The following is an 18,412-nucleotide window of genomic DNA, read 5'->3' as shown; positions in this document are numbered from 1 at the left end:
GGCCTTTCCGGCCACCACTGGCTTCAATATGGCTGCCCCCAGGGAAAGGCGGGGTTAATGTGAAAGTACAGACCCTGACTCGCTCGTCACATGGATCGTAGCGCAGAGTTCAGAAGATGGAAGGCGCAGTGTCTGAGCAAAGCGGACCCCAGCCGGAAAGGCAGTGTGGACGAGGATGTGGTAGAGCTTGTGCAGCTCCTAAATGGGCGAGAACAGTTTTTCACCACCAGTTCCTGCGCTGGCCGCATCATCCTCCTAGACCGGGTGAGTAGGACCCTTTGTGTCCTTCCAGCGCCTGCCCTGTAGTGTGCAACACCAGGAGCCTTGTGCTCACCCAATGTAACACCCTGTCTGTGTTTGTTCTTCTGACCGGTGGTCTCGGTTTCTTTATCAAGGAAACTGAGAGGGTGACTTAAACCAATGCTTCTAAAATTTTAATGTGTATGTCAATCACTTGGAGATATTTTAAAATACAGATTCTGATTCTGTAGGTCTAGAGTAGGGTCTGATCTGTATTTCTAACAAGCCCCCAAGTGATGCTGAAACTACTGGCCTGGGAATGATCTTGAGTTGCAAGGGTTAGAGAATTTTATTTTTTTAATACTAAGGAATTTTAAGGACTTCCCAGCCTGGCGAGGCGGCTGTCTTCTCGTTAACCGCTCTACCAAATCGTTGTTAACCACTTGATTGAAGATCGCTATGGTTAAGAAGTTCACTGCCTCCTAGTGGCTCACTCCGTTATTACAACTCTGGTAATTTTTACATTACCTGAGAAAGTACATTAGTATGTAGTCTGTAATAGTGGTCAGTCCCTCAGGCTTTGGAGTGATACTGCTTAGATTCTAAATCAGTTTTGGGTATTATTGGCTATGTGACTTTAGGGAAGTTATCTAAACTTAGCCCCTTCTTGTCCCATGAACTAAGGATAATAAAGAGTATCCACTTCATAGGGATTCTATGTAGAGGAAATGGGATAATTTATTTGAAACCTTTAGCACCGTGCCTGGCATATTAAGTGCACTGTAAAAGTTAGCTGTGTGTTCATTTTAACATTAGGACTGAATTCAGAGCATGGAAGACAGCACACTCATAAATTCATTCTTTAGCTCCTCACTGACAGACCATTTGCCGGTCTCCCAGGTTAGCAGGGCCTGCTCATTCTTATATTGCTTCCATTGCCCCCTGAGCACTGGCACTCTTGCTTGTCTTGATCTCTCTCTCTTCCTCCATTTCTCCTGCCCTGTCTTACCTGGATTTCTGCAGTGGTTTCCTAACAGGTCACTGAACTCTACCTGTTCACTGAACTCTACCAGTCTTTCTACCCCAAACCATGTTACACACTGTTAACAGATTCCCCTTTCTGAAGCACAACTCTGTGCATGTCACTCATCTATGCTGAAATACTCTAGTAGACCTTTCAGCTCTACTTTCCACTGTTTCTCTTCATCTTAATCTGTTTACTGAAACAACTATTCTCTTTTCCCTCTTATATTTATCTGCCTTTGCCTTTGCTCATGTTTATTTTTCCTAAAATGTCTTCCCCCATTTCTGCATATCTGAGACGTACCTCCCCAGACTCCCCTTTTCTACCTGAATACAAACACACATATCCATTTGGAAGCCATGACTATTTCTTCTGAACTGCCTTAGGACTTTTTCTGAACCTCTTTTCATTTTATGTATTATCTTATACCTTGTGTTTATTTTCACTTTGCCTTATTTCTGGAAGAATTTGGATCAACTTACAAACAGGCAATACAAAAAGAAAAATAAAAAGTGAGAAAATCTGCATAAAGGGAGTATAGATAAGATAAAGCAGAGATAGCATTAGTTCTCAAAATATACCACTAGACTGTAAATTTGCTAGAGGTGGGCCACACATTTGGCTGTAAGATTTAGAGCAGCCAGCATAAGATCAGAAACATAAGTCACTGAGGTCATTCAGTGAAAACAAATCAGTTATTTAGGACAAGCACAGCTCTTCTCCTTTCCAAAGCCAGACAGCAAAGTCCCCTGTGTACCCACTGTATAAAAGTTACGTTGTAAAAAAAAGAAAGAGAAAATGCATAACTTTAAGGAAAAAAAAAAGAAGTTACCTTGTAGAAGTATAGTGATTTAAAAGTGCATGTGTTTCCTGCATCCTCTTTCCAGTGTCCTTGAGGGTAGGATCTGTTTATATCTAAAGTACCTCATAGAACTTAGCAAATAAACATTTTTCCAGTTAATAAGCAAAAAGTTATGTTAAAATATTTGCCCTCTCTTAATTTTGATCTTTCAATCCTAGCTCTGCCCTTTGGGACTACACATAAGGTCTAATCCAGAGGTCACAAATTTATGCCTATAGCGACTAGGGACATAGGAAGGTATGAACAGATCAGGTGTCAGTAAAAAGTGGTAGGTCCTGTGTGGGACTGGAACAGTGCTTTCTTACAAAAGGAATTCAAAAAAAATTTTTTTTTAATATTGTGCTAATCATATAAAACAGCTAGAGTACAATTTAGGGGCTATTCGTGTACAGCCCCTTGTCATAATCCCTTTGCTCCTGACAAAATCATGACCGTATTTCAGAAAATAGTTATTAAGTTCTTTTACCTTAATAAACAAATTACTTTCTATCTCAAATAATTTGGTTTCATTTTTGTTAACATTTATGTTAACTTTACCCAAAAGCCTGTTGAATTGTTCTCAGTAATACTTAAAATCACGTGGGATTATTAATTTAAGAAAGCCTAAAATATGCTATACTTTGCACTTATTATTTTGTAAATATTATATGATAAATTAAATTATGTTATTTTTTCACTTTAGGGTATAAATGGTTCTGAGGTTCAGAAACAAAACTGTTGCTGGCTACTAGTCACACACAAACCCTGTGTGAAAGATGATGTGGTAAGTTTTTATATATAAATTTAGAAATAAACTTTAATTCACAGTCACTTTAAATACATATGAAAAGAATAGAAAATTCAAGGTGGTTTATGTATAGAATCATAATGACTGTAGATTATAAAGCCTAAAGAGAATTCATTACAATGGCTTTTTTTTTAGTTGTGGGAGGTTATTATCTGCCCTGGATTATTTAGTTTCCTAAATTAAAATGTTTAGATGAGTTCATATAAGTTTGCATTAGTCAGGCATTTTACATTACTGGCTCAGGTGCTTAAATGTTGTCTTCAAAGCTCACTCAGTCTCCATCTCCTTTGGGTACTGGTTCTCTCTGTATGTTTGCCCTTCTCTTCTGTGGCAGATAATCACTGTGGCAGGAAAGATAGCTGCCAGCAACCCCAGCAGAAAAAGATTTACTTTTTAAGATCCATGTGTCATTTCCAAAGGACACTGAGTCATCCTTCCTGGTTAGGTGTTCTCCCCACTGAGATCAGCTATTTTTGCCAGCAGAATGGAATGCTATCCTTGATCACACCTAGGCACTTGGCGTCTCTGATATTATGATAGTGGCAGTGATGAGTGACAGGGTCACGCTTGACAGTGCCACCAGAATCAAATGATGTGAAGGAGGGAGGATGGTGCAGGGAGACTAGGCAGACAGAAGTAACAACTGCCTTATATAGCTTCTAGCTGAGACATGATAGTATATGTGTCTCAAACCTCAATCTAACAGCAAAACATTTAGACAGACCTTCTACTACCTTCTAGATCTTCTAGTCTTTATGTACCATATTCCTTAATGAAAAATTTGCTATGGAATTAAATAGAGTAGTAGTTGACTTTTTTGAGGTATGGTTGGAAAGAATGACACAGAAGGTTTATGAGAGAATTAGAAATCAGGTCTCTTAAAAGAATAAGCAGATCAATAAGTTTTGGAGAAAGAGGACCAAGAAAACAGAGTGAAAAGTTACTGTGGAAGGATGCAGAATGAGTGTGAAAGTTCCTTGGGAGAATTGAAGTTACATAGGATAAAGGGTCACCAAAGAACAGGATCATGTACTTGTGTCTGATCCTAACATTTTCCGTTTATTTAGATTGTAGCCCTAAAGAAAGCGAATGGCGATGCCATTTTGAAATTTGAACCACTTGTTCTTCATGTGCAGTGTCGACAGTTGCAGGATGCACAGATTCTGGTAAAATTTTATGATTATACTTGAATTTATAGGTATGTGAGTAGATTTAATTTTAAACTTTTAAATTTTCTACCAAAATTAATGCAATGCTAGTTTAATCAACTAGTGTTTTATATAATTATAGATTTGGGGTTATAAATGTTTCTGCAGTTTGTAGGGCTAAAGTGTTTATTTGATTAGCCAGATGTTCCAAATTTAACAAATTTATTTTCTTACAGCATTCAGTGGCAATAGATTCTGGTTTCAGGAACTCCGGCATAACAGTGGGAAAGAGAGGAAAGACTATGTTGGTACGACACCTTTTGGCAAAAAGCAATTTTTTGATCATGAAGTAATCCAGATTATTGAATAACCTTCTACTCAAATCTTCTTGTCATTCCCTTGCCCAGAAACCTTCAGTGACTGACTTTTCTGTACAGGGCGAAGTCCAGAGTTGTTAGATTTACATTTGAGGTCTTATTTTACAATATTCCCCTCCATTTACTTTTAACTTGATTCTCTCCGTCCTCCTCATCCTAAATAGTCAAGGCCCAGTTTAATCAGCACCATGATGTAGTGGAAAGAATCACAGACAGGGGGTCTAAAGTCTTCTGCCTGGATCCATCAGGGACTGAATTGTCTCAGCTATATCAGGGATCTATCGAACTACTGCCCTAGGGCCACATTCAGCCCTCGGGTTGGCAGTTCTAGTACACCCATTTGATTAATTACTGTCTCAGGTTGCTTTTGTGCTACGATGGCAAAATTGAGTAGTTGTGACAGATATTATATGGCCTGCAAAGTTGAAAATATTTATTATCTATCCTTTCACAGAAAAGGTTTGCCGACCCCTGGACTAGAAGATCTTTAAGGCTCCTTCTAAGTCCCACAGCCTCTCTGAGTCCTTTCCTGGCCAAGCCAACCCCTAGTGATTTTGCCCTATTCTCTCTGATCACACGTGGTAGCTACTGTTTGTGTTTACTGTTTGGCATGGTGTACATTGTTTGCTTTTGAACTACTTCAGATCGGCTTCCATTCTAGCTCCCTAGACTTTACTTTTTTCTATTTTTAACAGATAGCCTGTTTTCCAAAATGAGGTGGCTTAAGAAGAAGACATCTGTAAAGCATGACTAAACAGAAAATGAAAGCTCGTAGTACTGATTTGCATCCCCATCTCAGTCCCCACTGCATGTGGTGGCCCAGGCAAGAACAGAGCCACTCTTTCACCTTCTCTCCTTTATCTTCCATATTCAATTAGCGACAAGTCCTGTCCCATCTACCTCTGATTTCTCACTCCTGACTCCACCTCTCTAAGCCCTCTGCCACTGTGCCTGCTTGAGCCGTCATCGTCCCACACCTCTATCTTTATAGGGGTCTCCTGACTGGTCTTCCTCCTACCCATCTTCTCCTTCAGTCCCTCTAGCCAATACTGTCAGAATCCCCCTTTTAAAGAAGTCAAGGTCTCCTGGTGTTTTCTCAGGCCTTATTTATGCTCATGTTCTGCCAGCATACTTCCACCCCAGCCAGACAGAATACTATTGGTTATTTCCCAAATGTATTATGCTTTTCATGTTCCCATGACTATAGAAAAGTTAATCCTCTGGCTGGAATGCTCCCCTTCTCCCATTTTTACATCTGGTGAAATTACACTTACCCTTTAAAATTCCAATTCAGATGCCACATTTCCCATAAAACCACGACCTGTCTCAGTTAGTTGCTCCTCTTCTACATTTCCTTAGCATTTTGTGTGCACATGTACGTGCATGCATGCACATGTACACGTATGTGTTTCTTCTGTCATAGCACCATGATGTATTGTGATTCTCTGTTCACTTGTTTGTTTCCTGTTCAGAAGTGTTAGCTCTTTTAAGGGCAGGGACCATGTTATATTCATCCTGTACCTTCATACCTTACATGGGGCTTAGAACACTGCAGATGCTTAGTAAAGGCTTGTTGAATGAATTTTTATGCCTCATAATAGTTTTTGTTGTTTCTTAACCTATATCCAGTGTTTGGATTTACTTGGAATATGTTGACTGTTTCATCGGCAGCCCTAAAGCATTGAGAAAGCAGCCACTTTGTGAGATAGAAAAGGCATGGTTTATCTTGTAACAACCCTGCTCAAGCAGTGCTAAGAGGCCCTTTAGCATCCAGTCCATTTTGATTTTCCCTTGAAGCTTCTGTTGAGGTTTCATTTATTTCTTTTCTTTAAATAGCGTATTAAAGCTCCCTTAGCTTTAGTGACAGTGATACTGTTAAGTTCATTGGATTCTTTGATAATATGTGCTTCTCTGAAAGACAATGTATAGAATGACTTGCTTTACAAATGATTTTATACGATGGGAAAATCTATTTGACTCTCCTTTGATTCAACTGTATTTGACTAAATTATATCAAAGCACAAACTTAAATGTTGTAATGGAGCTAAACTATATATAAACACAGCCCTGACTGGGACTTTTCTTTAGTTATCTTCAGTGTCTCTAGTACATAAGTCATCATATCTAAATTGCTCCTTGCAGGCTGTCCGGAGCACACATGGCTTAGAAGTTCCATTAACCCATAAAGGAAAACTGATGGTGACAGAGGAATATATCAACTTCCTGATAAAGATAGCAAATCAAAAAATGGAGGAAAACAAGAAGAGAATTGAAAGGTATAGTCTTACATGCCTAGGTCTTCTTTGAAACTATTAATATACACCATCTTCAGTTTATACTCCCGACTGCTTTTATATTTGTAGCCTTATCACGAATAATTAAGATGATGCAAGTAACTGATTAGAGTAGGCCAGACTGCGATGGGTACTAAACGGAGCATAAACGGGAGGAAGCTCCATGGGGGATAGTGGGACACGTGACTGCCAGCAACAGGCATAAAGGAGAAACAGTCACTCAGGTAAGAGAGCCCAGCAGCCCCAGGGACCATAACTGATCCAGTTGAAGGCAGCCAGGGAGGAGGTACACTCTACCTCCTGGGTGTGACCTACTGAAGACTACCTAGAATCTCCTTTTGAGGAGAACAGCCTGGTTAATTTTAGTCTGATAAATATTTTATACCTCTGGCTAGCTCAGAACTCCGCTCCTGTCATGCATTAGATTTGAATTGGCATAACTGTACCAGTCAGAAGGATTATGGCTATCAAGTCACATCTTTATATTTCTCTTGTTCTTAAACTTCACCTCCTGGTAGATTAATTTTACATGACTTTCTTTTTCAACTTTTTCCTAAGAATAGAATCTTTGATGTAAAGAAGTGACTATTATGCTGCCTTTTATATATGAAGATAAATGCCACTGACCTACCATCAGTAAGATGTAAATTTCTGAGTTATTTAAGGACTGATGGTCATCTTGTTGTCATTTATTATTTTCTTTTTGCTTTTTCCCCCACCCCTTTGGTCACCTCACAACTAGCCAATCACTACCTAAATAACTCCTGAGTCATTCTTCTCTCCCCACCCTTCTTGCCGTGTTCTCTATTCAGGACCATTGCAGTAACCTTATTAGCTGGTCTCATAGTAGAATGCTTCCAGTATGTCTCTCTGCTAAGCCATTCTCCGTATCACCATCAGAATCCTGTCTGAAATGAAAAGGAATACTATTGCTTAATTTGCCTGCTTAAAATTCTTTAATACCTAGAACTTTTTATGAAGCAGCTAAGGCCAGAAGTGCCAATGGCAGCAGTGTGGCATGGTGGAAAGGGGTAGAAATGGGCTCCAGAGGCAGAACTGAGTTTGAATCCTGCTTCCCCCACAACTTACTCAACTCTCTTGGCTTCATTTTTCTTGTACCTACTTATCATAGAGAACAATTTTAGTATACACTAGATGGCATATGTATAATGACAGGCCCTGTCCGTGTTATGTCATGGATTCTTAGGATAGGATAGCCTTTCTCCTTGTTCACCGACTCATACAGAGAATAAACCTATAATCACATCAGTAGCCCCATCCAGGCTTTCTTAACCAGGGCTCCTTATTTGAACCACAGAATTAACAAAATTATTCGAGTGGCTATTTCTCAGTTCTCCCAACAGTGGTATATAACTTGTACTAGTCTAGATACATTGGAGAGAAGTAATTCATGACATACAATGGATGTCCTCAGGCATTAGGACTGAATTTTTTAGCGGAAGCCTGGCTGAAAAAAGCTGAGAGGTTACCTGGCCACAAGGTTCTTTGAGCAAACATTCTAAATATAGTGATGATTTCAAGTAAGCAACTGAAGGTACCCAGCCACTCCACCAGACTACAGAGTTTGAACTGTATGTAGGTACTTACTGGTAGCATTCCAAAAGTTGACTACGGTTGTTAGATAGTATTCTAGTGAGACTGTTTGCGAAAATGTACAAGGTAGCAAATCAGTTTCTCTGTTTCCTTACTTGAATTTCAATAAGATTATAAATATAGCCCAAGATCAACTAACTATACACCTGGTGAAGTTAATTGAGTCACGTTCACCAACTATAAAATCAAATTATGCTTTAAATCCATTGACTCAAAAATATGTTTCGAGATTATGGTGTGCATGCTGCTATCAAGAGAGTCATGCTCATCATATAAAATCAGTGAAAAATTAAAGAAGGGTAAAAAGTTTCTTAAGATACTGATTAGAAGATTACATGTGAATTCAGAAAGGGTGAACAAATTAGGGAGCTGCTTTGGGAACAGCCGTATATTCAACCAAATGCAGAGAAAGAGTTACTCTTCTGCTGTGGAAAAGAGAAAAAATAAACACTGGAGGTGATGAGTTCTGCAATCAGACGTTGAGTACTAAAATTGGTTTCTCACAGGACCAAAGTTTCATAATTCAAACAACTGTAATAAGAGAATTTTTAAAATTTAAAATCCTAATGTGTAACATTCCAGCAATAAGAAATATTCTTGAGATACGAAAATCAAAAGGTAAAATAATTTTAATAGAAAAAAAAGCCTCTTTTGTTAAAAAAACAATTCCTAAGCCCACTTCTTAGTGGGAAGAGTAAGAAAATTTCATACATAATGATTTCCAGGTAAAAAAATATGAAGTTTGGAGATCTATTTACCCATTACAAGTGGAGGGCTATCTTTGTAGCCGTTAATAAGAGATCAGGACTGACTTGGGTTGGATGGAATTAGCCATGTTCTTCTCACCAACTGTAATAAGACAATAAATGTTAAATAAAATGTAGAATAAACAGAAATAGAGTTATAGATGTAGAAAACAATCTTATGGTTACCAGGGCAGAAGGGGGTGGTGGGAGGGATAAATTGGGAGGTAAGGATTGACATATACACACTACTATATATAAAATAGGTAACTAATAAGGACCTACTGTATAGCACAGGGAACCCTACTTAATACTACATAATGACCTATATGAGAGAAGAGTCTAAAAAAAGTGGATATATGTGTATGTATAACTCATTCACTTCGCTGTACACCTGAAACTAACACTACATTGTAAGTCAACTATACTCCAATTTAAAAAAACATGGCATCTTAAAAAAAAATTTTTTTTAAATATAGAGTAAAAGGGCCAAATATATTGGCATATAATATTGATAAAAATAAAGCAAATTAGACTGAAAAAGTAAATGAATATTTCCAATGGTTGGTTTTTTTGTGGTGAAATATACATAACTAAAATTTATAGTTTTAACCGTTATACAGTTCATTGGCATTAGATACACTCACATTGCTGTGCAACCACCACTATCACTGCTGTTTATCTCCAGACCCTTTTCATTATCCCAAATTGAAACTCCATGCCCATTAAACAATAATTCTCCACTCCCCAAACTCCCAGCCCCTGGTAACCACTCTTCTGTTTTCTGTCTCTTATGATTTTGACTATTCCAGGTACCTCATACAAGTGGAATCATACAATATTTATCCTTCTGTGTTTGGCTTATTGCACTTAGCATAATGCTGTCGAGGTTTATCCATGTTGTAGTGTGATCAGAAGTTTACCTTATTTTTTTTTTTTTTGCGGGTTTGCTGTTTTCTTTTTTTTAATTTTTATTTTATATTGGACTATAGTTGATTTACAATGTTGTGTTAGTTTTAGGTGTATAGCAAAGTGTTTCAGTTATGCATATACATATATCTATTCTTTTTCAAATTCTTTTCCCATTTAGGTTATTATAGAATATTGAGCAGAGTTCCCTGTGCTATACAGTAGGTCCTTGTTGGTTATCTGTTTTAAATATAGTAGTGTGTATATGTCAATCCCAGACTCCCAATTTATCCCTCCCCCCACCTTTCCCCTTTGGTAACCATAAGTTTGTTTTCTAAGTCTGTGAATCTGTTTCTGTTTTGTAAATAAGTTCACTTGTATCATTTTTTTAGATTCCACACAGAAGTGATATCATATGTTATTTGTCTTTCTCTGTCTGACTTACTTCACTTAGTATAATAATCTCCAGGTCCATCCATGTTGCTACAAATGGCATTATTTCATTCTTTTTAATAGCTGAGTAATATTCCATTGTATACATGTACCACATCTTCTTTATCCATTCATTTGCGATGGACCATTTAGGTTGCTTCCATGTGTTGGCTATTGTAAACAGTGCTGCAATGAACATTGGGGTGCATATATCCTTTCCAACCATGGTTTTCTCCAGATAGATGCCCAGGAATGGGATTGCTAGATCATATGGTAGCTCTATTTTTAGTTTTTTAAGGAACCTCCTTACTGTTGTCCACAGTGGCTGCACCACTTTACATTACCATGAATAGTGTAGGAGGGTTCCCTTTCTCCACACCCTCTCCAGCATTTATTGTCTGTAGACTTTTTGATCATGGCCATTCTCACTGGTGTGAGGTGATACCTCATTGTAGTTTTGATTTGCATTTCTCTAGTAATTAGTGATGTTGAGCATCTTTTCATGTGCCTCTTGGCTATCTGTATATCTTCTTTAGAGAAATGTCTGTTTAGGTCTTCTGCCCAGTTTTTGGTTGGGTTGTTTTATTGATATTGAGCCACATGAGCTGTTTGTTAATTTTGGAGATTAATCCCTTGTTGGTCGCATTGTTTGCAAATATTTTCTCCCATTTGGAGGATTGTCTTTTCGTCTTGTTTATGGTTTCCTTTGCTGTGCAAAAGCTTTGGAGTTTAGTTAGGTCCCATTTGTTTACTTTTGTTTTTATTTCCATTACTCTAGGAGACAGATCGAAAAAGATATTGCTGCGATTTATGTCAGTGTTCTGATTGCGTTTTCCTCTAAGGGTTTTATAGTGTCTGGTCTTACATTTAGGTCTTTCATCCATTTTGAGTTTATTTTTGTGTATAGTGTTAGGGAGTGATCTAATTTCATTCTTTTACACGTAGCTGTCTAGTTTTCGCAGCATCATTTATTGAAGAGACTGTCTTTTCTCCATTGTATAGTCTTGCCTCCTTTGCAGAAGTTTACTTCTTTTTAAGGCTGAATAATATTCCATTGTATTTAACATATATTGTTTATCCATTTATTCATCAATGGATGTTTGAGTTTTTTCTACCTTTTAGCTATTGTGAATAATGATGCTGTGAACATGGGTATACAAATATCTGTTTGAGTGTCTGCTTTCAGTTATTTTTGATATTTACCCAGAAGTGGAATTGCTAGATGATGTGGTAATTTTATATTTAATTTTTTGAAGAACCTCCATACTCTTTTCCACAGGAACTGCACCATTTTACATTCCCACCAACAGTATACAAGGGTTTCCTTTTCTCAACATCCTTGCCAACACTTGTTGTCTTTTGTTTTTCTGATAATTGCCGTTCTGACAGGTGTGAAGTGATATCTCATTGTGGTTTTGATTTGCATTTCCCTGATGATTAGTGACATTGAGCATTATTTCATATACCTGTCGGTAAGAATTTCTGTTACATCACTTTGCTGCTTTCCTTCCTGTTTGTGGTGCTTTTTCTTAGCTTCCTTCTGGATTTCTCTTGTTATTCTATATGTTGGTTAAATGCTGTCGTTCTCCAGGATTCCTTTCCTGGCCCATTGCTTTAGCCACTTCCCCAGATACTGGTAGATCTTCCAAATCTCTCCTGAGTCCTGGGCCCATATGTCTAATAACCTATTGAATATATCTAACCAAAATATCCCATCAGCCTTTCCTTAATATCTTTCTTATCTTAATCTCAACCTCATTTACCCATTTCCTTGGTTCAAATTCTCATTATCATTTACCAGCATTATTACAGTTTATGCCTCAGTGAAAACAGAAATGTGAACCATATTAAATTACAGTTGTTTAATTGCACATATGTCTTTTTTTCCCCAGTACAACTTGGTCACATCTGTATAGGACTGACTTTCCCCTCCCACCAACCAAACACATACCCATACATACACACACTTCAAATATCTCTCATCCTAAAACCTTATAGAGTGTCTGGCTCACAGTAGAAACCCAATAAATGTTTATTGAGTTCATCCTAAACAATAAAGGAACTTAAAAGTTAACACATTATATTGAGTTCACCAAAGGCAAAGACAGTTACTTATTATTTTCTGAGTGTCTGACAGGAGCATAGCAGTCAATAAATATTTGCTCAATTTAGCTGACAGACTCTAGCAGTAGTACTACTTTTATGGCTTCAAAGCCTTAGGGTGATTATTCTGGAAGATATAAAATGGCTTACTCATGGGGCAAGCAGGAGTAGGCTCTTGCTACACAGTCCAGGCAAGAATTAACAGGACCCTGAGTAACAAAATGAATGGGAGAGATACTGCAGAACATAACCCGAATGTGGCAGCAGATAGAAATGGGGGGAGAAGAGAAGGAGTCAAGTCTTATTTTTTAAAATGGAACTAAAGCTAGTAAATAAATAACTCCCTATATACTTAAGATCAGAGAAGTAGATAATGAAGATCAGAGAAGTAAATAGTGAAAACACATATTTTCTGATAGTTCCTCCTTGGATGTCCCCTCCCTTCAATTTTTCCTCTCATAATTCCTCTCCCTTTACTAGCCAGCTTCCACTCACTCTTGCAATTCAGCCCAGGCATTGGTTTTTTTTCCAAGGAATATTTCATGATCTTTCATGGCACGTTGAGTGTATCTTTACGGCTCTGCAGCCCCCATTAAACCCTGAGCTCCCTGAGGGCACAGACCACATTTCTTATCTGTTTCTAGCACTGGCACAGGCCCTGTCACATACATGTTTTTTATTTATTTTTTTATTTTTTTTATTTTTTTGCAGTACGCAGGCCTCTCACTGTTGTGGCCTCTCCCGTTGCGGAGCACAGGCTCCGGACGCGCAGGCTCAGCAGCCATGGCTCAGGGGGCCAGCCGCTCCGCGGCACGTGGGATCTTCCCGGACCAGGGCACGAACCCATGTCCCCTGCATCGGCAGGTGGACTCTCAACCACTGCGCCACCAGGGAAGCCCACATACATGTTTTTTAATAAAAAATTCTAGAGCTTAAAATCAGTTAAAAATCCAAATACATGATATATGAGAATAGCCTTCTTTTGTTATTTGTTAATAATGGAAGCCTTAAAAGGGTATGAAATTGTGCCTAGATTTCATTAATTTTATGTTCCTATTTCGGAAGTCAACGAAATACCAGCTTTTCATTGCACATGGTCCTCTAACAGATCCGAGAAACAAGAATTCATTTTCCCAGGACTGTTCTGAAAAGTTCTCTCATGAAGAGAAGTATATACAGGTTGCCCTATGTCATGATAGTCTTGACAGTGGAAGCAGAAAAACTGAAGACAATTTGATTTTCTTTTGAGGGGGGAAAAAAACAGTTACCTGAGCATACATTTCTTTTTATACTCCAAACTCTTTTTGTTGCCTTTGAGAGCTGAGAAAATTACACTTTGAGAATTGGGCTTTAGAATGCTGTATAAAGGGTCATATCATGAGAAGAGAACATGTAATTGGAAAACAAATTTCTGACTTACTGAGTAAGATAGTTTCCCAAAGGACATTTTAAAAGTTCCCTTAACCAAGGAAAACAAAAAAGTAGTTGAAGTTTTATTCTTGGCTTTCAACATGGAAAGGTCTTTGTTCCACTTTACCAGTTGTTTTTTTGGTACCCCAAGGATATAGCTTTGAATTCTTAGGTTGTTTGATAGAAGATTAAAGTAAGGCACCTGTTCCTCTTTAATTACTTTTTAATGTAATTGACAAGGTATTTTACACAGCTGTTAATTCTCTGTGATCATAAAAGAGGAATTTAGTCTTATCTTTAATTTTCTAGGAATGCAGTAGAATCCAGAGAAAAGACTTGGTTACCTAAGTTTAAAGAGCAGGGTTGGGTAGAGAGTGATAGAAGATAAAGTTGCACATCATGAATAACCTCTTGTTATCAGATAAGGGTGATTCATACCCTTTTGTAGCATGCTTGGATTTGATTTAGATAAAATGAGTTATGCTACTGGGTCATTTTTTAAAACCATTCTAAATAGGCATTGTGGAAGATGAGAAGAAAACCAGTCATTGAAGTCACCCAGAAAGATGGCAAGACCTGGAGACAAAGATAAAGCCAAGTGTAGAAGTTTCCATGAATGTAAAGGACTGAACAGAATATTGTTAGATAACCAGAGGGGCACATGAAGGAGTTTAGTCTGGCAAACTGTTGGTGAGGCAGGTGAATTCTGACCTTATCACTCGACTCTGAGGCAGGGTATGGAAATAATAAGCAGTCTTCACTTAAGAGGAATGCAGGGCAGTGGTGTCTTTGTGGGAAACCAGGTTTCAGTTAAGTAAGGATATAAGGAATGCATTAAATGAAAAGGTTGTTACCATGTTATGGGGTCTAAAAAATTAAACATCAGTTAATTTTTTCAAAGCCTTTTGCTATAACTCTTAAAATACTGTTTTCCCTTTTACTGTACCTCCCTCTTTGAGATTGATTTATTCATTTTAGAAATATCAATTAGCCCTTATTATCTGCCAGGCATGGTGCTGGATATCAAGGTGTACAGTGATGAGTATATAAGTTCTTGAAATATGGATAGGATATTAGTAATCATGTTAGGTATATATTAGCATTGTGTGGAGTATTTGGTAAGAGGTGATTATCTTGGGTTTTTAAGGGCAGTTTTAGAGCTTTTGCAAGCAGAACTTAGCCTGTTCATTGAATTAAAGAAAGAAGAAAATTGGCCCAAATAGCAATCTCTTCTGCAGATGTCAGAAATTTCCTGTCATAGCCTCCCATTATAATAGGATATTAAAGCATGATGAGATCCCGACAGTGGCAAAGGAGTTCTCAACTTTTAGATCATTTTATTTGGGGCCTAAGATAATACATCCATATTTACTATTTTTGTTCAGTAGTTATTTATTCACTTATTTGGCATATTTTTACCCAAGTGTGGCTGTACTGTACTCCATGCTAAGAATATAACAGAAGACAAGATAGACGGAGTCCTTGGTCTTATGGAGTTTATATTCCGTAAAAATAGTCGTTTTTGAGAACTTACTCGGTGCCAGGCACTGTGCTAGGTACTTACATATATATCCCTCCGATAGCCCTGCTAGGTACAGGATAATAGCTAGTTTTATAAATGAGGAAATCGAGAGTCAGTGAGGTTGGAATTAGCCAACCTCAGCTTTCCCAGGGGACCACTCGTGTGAAGCACACACAGCATACCAAGCCATCCTGCTGCTTTCCAACGTATGCTGAAAACTAACAAAAACTCCAGCAGGAAAATGAGTAAAGGAAAAGAATAATTTACATTAAAAAATTAAAATAGCTAATAAAAAATGTTCAATTTCACTTTCAAACAAAGCAATGAAAATGTAAATAATGAGAGACCGTAATCACCTATAAGTAAAGCGTGTTTTTTGATGTAATATTCACTGTATGAGTGAAGTGGTCTCTCAAGTTCTGCCCTTAGAAGCATATTTTTTGAACACGCATTCTGGAAAACAGGTAGTACTTATCAAGAGCCTTAAATATTTATAACCTTTAACCACGCAGTTACATTTCTAGGTATCTATCCTAAATAGCTAGAAACTCAGATCACATTATTTCCAAAATGTTTATCACATTGTTGTTTGTATTGGGAAAATTTGAGAGTAAATTAAGACCAGTCTAAGTGGCATAATGTTATACTACCATTAAAAAGTATTATTTTGTAGTTCATTTAGTGATATGGAAAGTGTTTTCAATAAATATTAAATCTGAAAAAACAATGTAAAACTTTATATGTAATATCACAATTGTATAAAAGACAGTAGGTGTATGTATACATGTACAGATGTATTAATTCAGAATACACTAATAAACTGGAAAGAAAAAATATGAGAGTCATTATTTTTAGGTAGTTATATAAAGGTGATCTGTATTTATAACTTCACATATTTTGCAAATTCTCTAAAATGAGCCTCTATTACATTTATGATTCTTTTGAAAGAATATATATTTTCTTTTTTTTTAATCTTTGTTTGATTCCTATATCTGGAATAGAAATTAAGGTAGGATAGAGGTTATCAAGAGGTGATTCCAAACCAGTTTTCAGGACTGTACTTAAAGAACTGAAACATTTCTTTTCCTAAGTAAAAAATCATAAAAGCAAGAAGCACGTTATTTCTGTGATTTATTCTATATCTTGAGGTTAATATGAGACATCAGGTTTATGTAATTTATAAATTCTAGGTGTATTTCATTTTGTTTCAGAACACACAGATATAACAATAATACTTTATTTCTTTACAGGTTTTACAACTGCCTACAACATGCTTTGGAAAAAGAAACTATTTCTATGACCTCATATCCCAAAGAGAAAATCAAAGAGAAAAATAACTCATCATGTACTCACAAGAAAAAAAGAAACCCAGAAAAAGCATGTGGCAAATATATTACTGAAGGAAATAATAAAGAACTTGAAATTGATGATCATGATGATCCAGGAATCAGTGTTACTATCTTCCCTGAAGATTACTGAGATTTGGTTCTGAAGTGTCTTGGTAGAATAATGTTTCTAATAGATATTATAAAGCTGCTCTTTATAGGAGTATTTTAGTTAGTTGAGTGTATCAGCCTTTCAGAAAAACAAGATTTAATTTTTCTCTATATTTTAGGGAAACCCTTAGCTTTTAAAAATAGCTGTGTATAATATCAATATTTGCTCTTAAATACCATTGTTTTTAGTCACATAGTCATTGCAAAAATAAAATTATGATTTTTAATGCTTATCCTTAAGTTTCAGTTTCTACTTCTGTAAAACAGAAGAACTATAATACCCTTTCAAGAGAGCCTTAACATTAGGAATATTAGAGTATAGGTCCTACAGTAGGACCTTGTTTATCCATTCTATATATAATAGTTTGCCTCTGCTAATCCCAAACTCCCAATCCTTCCCTCCTCTGCTCCTCTCCCTGTTGACAACCACAAGTCTGTTCTCTATGTCTGTGAGTCTATTTCTGTTCCATAGAAAAGTTCATTTGTGTCATATTTTCGATTCCACATATAAGTGATATCATATGTTATTTGTCTTTCTGACTTCACTTAGTATGATACTCTCTAGGTCCATCCATGTTGCTGCAAATGGCATTATTTCATTCTTTTTATGGCTGAGTAATATTCCATCGTGAATATGTACCACATCTTCTTTATCCATTCATCTGTCAATGGACATTTAGGTTGTTTCCATGTCTTGGCTACTATAAGTGCTGTTATGAACATAGGGGTGCATGTATGTTTTCGAATTATAGTTTTGTCTGGATATATGCCCAGGTTTACTCCTTTTTTCTATCATGGCTCTGAACTCTCTCTTTGGCCTTTAAAGTAAGATACTAATATTTCCCTTAGTCATTTTGAGTCCTCCATCTTCTTGCCATCCTGCAACATTTGGCCCCATTAACACTCTTAGACCCCTGAATCTGCCCTTTCATCAGCATCCTGAATGCTTTCTTCCCAATCATTTCCCTGTTTATAGTGAATCATCAGTTATTTTTCTCTCCAACACTTTAATATTTTTCAACATTTATTGCACCTTAGAATCATCTTTAGAACCTTGAAAAAATGCAGAAAAGACCTGAGAATCTCCAGGGATAAGCACGTGTATTTTTTCTTTTAAAGCTCTCAAGTCGTTCTCTAATTGGAAACTAAAGGGTAATAACGCTGTAGGCATTCCCAAGTTTCTGTCTTTGGCCTTCATCTTGCATTCCTGTCTGCACCCCAGCTAACTCATCCATCCCAGTAGCCTTCACCTCTGAGACAATGACTCCCGCCTCTCCTGTCGTGGTCTGTCTCCTATGCTCTGACTAACTAACTGCTGGGCCTCTCCAGTAGAGCTGTTACTTTTCAAGTGTTCTCTTGTTTGACTGTTTCCTGGTTCTTTGGCTAGAGAAGCAGACTTTTGTTGGGGCTTTTTGTTTGTTTGTTTGAGCCCATTGACATTTCCGGGTTGC

The 18,412-nt window shown here is 37.2% G+C and overlaps 1 protein-coding gene across 2 annotated transcripts; it reads left to right on the top strand.

Annotated features, from left to right (window-relative positions):
* Positions 1-18: 18 nt before the first annotated feature.
* On the top strand, positions 19-17,194 carry TYW3 (tRNA-yW synthesizing protein 3 homolog). Of its 2 annotated transcripts, XM_004326375.4 has the most exons (6): positions 19-264; positions 2,809-2,889; positions 3,981-4,079; positions 4,298-4,369; positions 6,581-6,714; positions 16,716-17,194. In XM_004326375.4, exons 1-6 carry the CDS (start codon positions 91-93, stop codon positions 16,942-16,944), a joined length of 789 nt encoding a protein of 262 aa, XP_004326423.3. In that variant the 5' UTR covers positions 19-90; the 3' UTR covers positions 16,945-17,194. The 2 variants fall into 2 exon arrangements, with proteins under 2 accessions (XP_004326423.3, XP_019775556.1); XM_019919997.3 differs by lacking the exon at positions 4,298-4,369.
* Positions 17,195-18,412: the final 1,218 nt, after the last annotated feature.

Source organism: Tursiops truncatus, chromosome 1, assembly GCF_011762595.2.
Source record: "Tursiops truncatus isolate mTurTru1 chromosome 1, mTurTru1.mat.Y, whole genome shotgun sequence".
NCBI lineage: Eukaryota > Metazoa > Chordata > Mammalia > Artiodactyla > Delphinidae > Tursiops > Tursiops truncatus.
The sequence above is the reverse complement of the archived record's forward strand: the minus strand, read 5'-3'. Positions and strand labels throughout refer to the sequence as shown.

Bases quoted from the DNA above. Each gene is read 5' to 3' on its own strand.
- TYW3 (XM_004326375.4), top strand. From the start codon at position 91: ATGGATCGTAGCGCAGAGTTCAGAAGATGGAAGGCGCAGTGTCTGAGC. The intron at 265-2,808 runs GTGAGTAGGACC...TTTTCACTTTAG, and splicing joins GCATCATCCTCCTAGACCGG to GGTATAAATGGTTCTGAGGT. The intron at 2,890-3,980 runs GTAAGTTTTTAT...CCGTTTATTTAG, and splicing joins CCTGTGTGAAAGATGATGTG to ATTGTAGCCCTAAAGAAAGC.